The following is a 5,598-nucleotide window of genomic DNA, read 5'->3' on the forward strand; positions in this document are numbered from 1 at the left end:
TAGTGTAAGCTTCCCCGCTTTTGCAAGCAAGTTGGACACGGTGCAAAATGGTAACTTCATAGTGTTAAGATGATGAAATTTAAAATTACTAAGGAATTTTAAAATGACGGAAATTTAAATGATATAATTTTATATTTTTGAATTTGTAAAGTCTCTTATTTGGTTAACCTAAAAGAACAATGAAATTTGAATATGGAGACTCTACTCATAGAAATTTAGAATGACATGTCCTTACATGAAATTCAAATTTAGGAATTGGAGGTCCCCACTTCCAATTTTTTTCCACGCCGAAATTCTAAATTTTTATATTGATGAATTCAAACAAGAGAATTGATAAATGTCAATTTATAAATTTCGACTTAAAAAAAAAATGAAGTTATTTCCCTCATTTTTATATAGTGTTAAGGAATTGGATAGCAATTAGACAGAAATTGTATGGTAAAACATAACAACAACATTGGACTGATTAAATGCACTGGAGAGGTGGGATTTGTTAAATTCAAGGATTTGGATCATGCAAACTATTCACCGGTTTATTTCCAGAGCCTCAGCGAGGAAGAGAGATATAGACGGCCACAAAATGAAAACCGATATGTCCCCAACAAGCAAAATCCAAAATAACAAAAACAAAAATAAAAACAAAAGAAAAGAGTGAAAAAGTAAACAAATACGTATGAGGTATGAAAACTAAAGCATTTAATTTAAATTACCAATTAATGCATTATCCAACTCCAACTCTCTCTCTTTTTTACTTTTTCGAGAAAAGCTACTAAATTTATTAACAAAATAGAACACGTACAAATTCAAAATAAGGTATTTTATGAACTTGATAAATGAGTTGTCGGAGATTTCAACTCGTATAAAAGAAAAAAAAAACTCTCTCCCACTTGGAAAGCAAAAATTAAATAAAAATTGAAAAATAGATACTGAAGTTAAATAAATACGAACAGTTTTTAATGGGCAAATATCCATACACATAGATGTAATTAAATTTTCAAACTTTTTTAGAGGATGTGTTAGATGGCTAAATGAGTAAAAAATCAGAAAGGGTAATTACATGCATATGTGTGGAGGATATCTACCATTAAAAACTCCTCGTATTTATTTAATTTTGATAGTTTTCTGTATCCATTTTTCAGTTATTTATTAATTTCTGGTTTCCAAGTGGGGGAGAGAGAGTTGGAGTGTAGATATCCATTAATTAATTTAAATTAAACCCTTTAGTTTTTTTTATCTCATTTCATACGTATTTGTTAGCTTTTTCACCTTTGTTTTTGTTTTTACCTCTTTTGTTCTGGATTCTGCTGGTTGGTGGCAGATGGGTTTCATCTTGTAGCCTCTCTCTTCTTTGCTGAGTCTCTGCGGATAAACCGGTGAGTGGTTTGGATGATCCAAATAACAAATCCCACCTCTTCAGGGCGTTTAATCAGTCTAATGTTGTTGTTATGTTTTCCCATGTAATTTATGTCCAATTTTCTTCGGCAAGAACAAAATCCAGCAAAAAGATCAAAGATTTAATCTTTTCACATTCTGTCGAACTCGTTTGCAAAAGCAGGGACTTCACACTACATCTCAAAGCAGCAGTTGTTGTTTCTTTGCTTCCGCGGTTACCAAATCATTAAAAAATGCAAAATTCAGAACTTAAATTTCGAATTTTTACCTCATTTCTTCAATTCTCATTTGGGTTTCATCCCTCCTCTAGATCTGTTGATGTTCTGTCTTCTAAGTTCTAACCTCTGGATTTTGACAGAATCCTCGTTTTGTTTACACGGTAATGTTGCCGGATCTACCACAACATTTTGGTCTTAATTTTGATGAGAACTAATCTGTCATTTCTCGCTGCTGTTTTTCTGTTTATGTTCTCATACAACTACTGCGGTCCGTAAATTTTGATGTTTGTTCTTTTTCTGTCTTATTTTTTTGTTTTTGTAATTCTTGTTTATCGGCATAGATGAACATTTTGATTTCCAGCAGTATTTATTAGTGGAAAAATATCATGAATTTACATCTACCCACGCATTGTGTATGAATCTTGATTTTGTCATGAAATTCAAGAAATTTTTTACTTTGACATGAGATTTATGTGCAAAGATCGTTTTTTTTTTTTTTTTTCAACTTAAATGGTATGGATTGACTCGGAAAATTTAATGATTTTTTTTATTATCATTTTTCTAAAGGCAGACTAGATGGAAGGGGGAAGCGATTTTCGGCATTGGGACGATTTGATTCCAGATGCATTGGGTCTGATTTTTAGCAATCTCACTCTCCAGGAGATACTGACAGTGATCCCGAGGGTTTGCCAATCCTGGAACAAGGCAGTGTTGGGGCCTTACTGCTGGCAAGAGATTGATATTGAGGACTGGAGTAACAGATGCCAGCCTCACCACCTCGATCGAATGCTTGAAATGCTGATTGCTAGAAGCTGTGGATCGCTCCGAAAGCTCACAGTTTCCAGCCTCCAAAATGACAGGATCTTCTCCCATATTGCTGAGCAGTAAGCATACTAGCAAATTTTTATCACCACAAAATTTTGTTTTCATTAAGATTTTATGATCACACATTAGTGTATATGCGGATGCTCTGTCATTTTGTTTCAGATAATTGAACATTTTGTGCAAACAGTAAACCCAATAGACTGGATTTAGTACAATTGGAACCTTCAATCATGATTATCTTCTTATATACTTGCAAATCACTGTTAATTATCAGCCGTATATTCAATGTCTTACGTTAATGAAGGGTTGGTTTTTTTTTTTTTTTTTTTTTTTTTTTTTTTTTTTTTGCGAATGAAGGAATAGTAGTTTTTTTATGATACAGTTGACGAATTAATGTCTTGTGATTTGAGTCCTGTTTTTCTTGGTTTTGCAAGTACTGGTTCCCTTCAGACCTTGAGACTGCCAAGAAGTGAAATTAGTGATTCTATAGTAGAAAAGACTGCTGGAAGGCTCTCTAATATCACTCTCCTGGATCTTAGCTACTGTGGCAAAATTGGTTTTCGTGCTTTAGAGGCCATCGGAAAGAACTGTAAAATGCTCGTAGCATTGTGTCGGAACATGCACCCATTGGATACAGCAGGCAAGCCTTTGCTGGATGACGAGGCTCGTGCCATTGCCACCACAATGCCAAGGCTCAAGCACCTTGAGATGGCATACCATCTTATCAGCACAGGCAGTGCTCTCCAAATACTCTCGAGCTGCCACGAGCTCGAGTTCCTGGATTTGAGAGGGTGCTGGGATGTTAAACTTGAGGACAAGTTCCTGAAAGAGAAGTACCCAAAATTGAAGGTTTTGGGGCCTCTTGTTCTGGACTACTTTGAGAGGAATGAGTGGGAAGATTGCTCGGATTTCTCCGATGCTTCTGAGTATTTGGCGTGGGAATTCGTCGCCGGTGAATTGGAGGATTACTATGACGATGACGACGACGACGAGAGTTATGCCGAGATGTGGGATGATGAAGGCAGGCTGGAGCAGCTTGAGCTGAGGTTCTATGAAGGAATTGATCACCATGAAGATGCAGGAGGAGTTGGTTGGCCTCCATCTCCTTAGTAAAATTAAAGTTTGTGTTTTTTTCTTTATTTGTCAAACTGTTTGCTTCTCTTTTTTCAAGCACTTCCTTGATGCTTCTGTTTGGAACTTATTATATCTTTTATGGATATGTATATCTTTCAATGGAAAATGAAAAGCATGGTTTGTTGAGTCTCATTTGTTTGGCCATTGCCTTGTTAGTTGATGACTTTGTGAGTATCTGTGTTGCCAATAATTGCATAAAATGGCAACCAATTTGGACTTGGTTCAGTTGAAAAAGAAAGAGTAGAAAAAGTAGATATTTCTTCTTCACCTAAACAAAAGGGTAGATTTGCAAATGATCTTTTATCACAACGGTGGAAAGAAGTTGAATCTTTACATGACAGTATGTGTTCAAATTTCGTCAATGACTAACTTAACAACATTCATCTTTGACAGGAAAAAAAAAGGTTAAATTTACTGCCTGGCCTGCATTTTCCAAGTTAGAATTTTACTTTACTGAATGAGATGGATGTCTGCATAAAGTTCAAACCTATTTTGGATAAAATAAGTTACCCCCGTATGAATTTCAAAGGATCTCTCTTTCTCTCACTCACTCATTGTGGTGAGGCTAAAGTACTTGATGGGGCCTATTGTAGAATAATTACTTTTTTTTATGTCGTACACTCCTCTTTCTATTTTTATATTCACTTGCAACACATAAAGTAAATTTTTGTACACCTTTTTTCCGTTTGCACATCACATCGTTTTGTGATTTAATAAATTAATTAATTGAGGTGTAGGATAAAAAAATAAGAAACCAATTAAAAATATTTGAAAATTTTAAGTTTTAACGATAAAGATAAAATAAAAGGTAAAGTGAATAGTATCAAGATTGACTTTTTAGTGTCAAAATGTGGTTTTTCGTTAAAGTAAACAGTACCGCTAGCTTTTTGTTAAAACTCCCTAAAAAAATAAGTGTGCAAAAATTATTAAGAAAATTAATGAAAATGACTTGAAAATTTTGAGTTTTAACGATAAGAACAAAATAAAGGGTAAAATAAATAGTATCAGGATTGACTTTTTAGTGTAAAACTGTGGTTTTTCGTTAAAGTGAACAATACCAGAACCTTTTCGTTAAAGTTCCCAAAATTATTTTGTTTACATGATTAGTTATCTGATAAGAAAGACAGAGAGAATGTATGCAACATGTTATATGTAAGTTTCTTACACCCTACTGCTGCAAGGAGAGGTATATGGTACACCGTACATATGGACGTCGACTCATCATCCATGTCATTTAGTACTACGGTCTAGTAATTTTTTTTTTTTTACTTATAATTGAGAGGTCTTATATTCGATTATCATGAAAGACGAATTTGAATTATATTATTGCTACTTGCTAGTCCATTGTAAGGCTAAACCCACCCCTCCCCTTAATGTAAATAATATCGTTTGTTAAGGCGAGATTCAAACATAATTATTGCTAACCTATTATGAGGCTAAGCACACATTTTCTTCTTTGTAAATAATATCATTTATTAAAATAAATAAATAAAACCCCAAAAAATGGAGAGGATATTTCGGATATTTGCAAATGAATAATGATTCTTAAACAATATGATTGTGAAAGTTGTAGTGACAGGACAACTGTCTCTTTGCTTTTTATATAATTTAATCTTCTAAAGTTAGTAATATCACACAGTTTATAACAAATAAATATTATGAAGTTATAATGATATGATTTAGTTAGTTCGCGTTGATTGTAGCATTTCTTATAATGATTATTGAAGGCCACCAAAACTTCAAATTATAACATCTTATGTGTGGCGTTGACATGGGATGGGTTGGTTCGGTTTTAAGTTCAAGTCATGACCAAACCACAACTAAGTAATGGCTTAGAAGATGTGATCGGTTCACTAATGTTGTGTTGCAGTTTAGCTAGGTTTGCGATTTAACATGCACGTATTTCCAAACAATTTTTTTTGAGTTATTTGAAATAATTATAAGAAAAAGTTATAAACCTTTTAATTTATAATAATTTATCATCAAACTACAATTTCATAACTTCTAAATACTTAATCTCATAACCCAA

At 33.5% G+C, this 5,598-nt stretch overlaps 1 protein-coding gene across 4 annotated transcripts; it reads left to right on the forward strand.

Moving 5' to 3' along the window:
* Positions 1 to 1,219: 1,219 nt before the first annotated feature.
* LOC137718080 (F-box protein FBW2-like) lies at positions 1,220 to 3,701 on the forward strand. Of its 4 annotated transcripts, none has more exons than XM_068457592.1 (3): positions 1,220 to 1,373; positions 2,182 to 2,494; positions 2,870 to 3,701. In XM_068457592.1, exons 2-3 carry the CDS (start codon positions 2,187 to 2,189, stop codon positions 3,543 to 3,545), a joined length of 984 nt encoding a protein of 327 aa, XP_068313693.1. In that variant the 5' UTR covers positions 1,220 to 1,373; positions 2,182 to 2,186; the 3' UTR covers positions 3,546 to 3,701. The 4 variants fall into 4 exon arrangements, with proteins under 4 accessions (XP_068313693.1, XP_068313692.1, XP_068313695.1 ...); XM_068457591.1 differs by having other exon boundaries at positions 1,223 to 1,373; positions 2,178 to 2,494; XM_068457594.1 differs by lacking the exon at positions 1,220 to 1,373 and adding an exon at positions 1,381 to 1,771 and having other exon boundaries at positions 2,178 to 2,494.
* The last annotated feature ends 1,897 nt before the right edge of the window (positions 3,702 to 5,598 follow it).

The sequence above is a fragment of the Pyrus communis genome, chromosome 15, assembly GCF_963583255.1.
Source record: "Pyrus communis chromosome 15, drPyrComm1.1, whole genome shotgun sequence".
Taxonomy (NCBI): domain Eukaryota; kingdom Viridiplantae; phylum Streptophyta; class Magnoliopsida; order Rosales; family Rosaceae; genus Pyrus; species Pyrus communis.

What these genes read in the sequence shown, in the direction of transcription:
- LOC137718080 (XM_068457592.1), top strand. Translation starts at nt 2,187, where the DNA reads ATGGAAGGGGGAAGCGATTTTCGGCATTGGGACGATTTGATTCCAGAT. An exon ending in TTCTCCCATATTGCTGAGCA is followed by an intron (nt 2,495 to 2,869) that starts GTAAGCATACTA and finishes TGGTTTTGCAAG; the next exon opens with TACTGGTTCCCTTCAGACCT.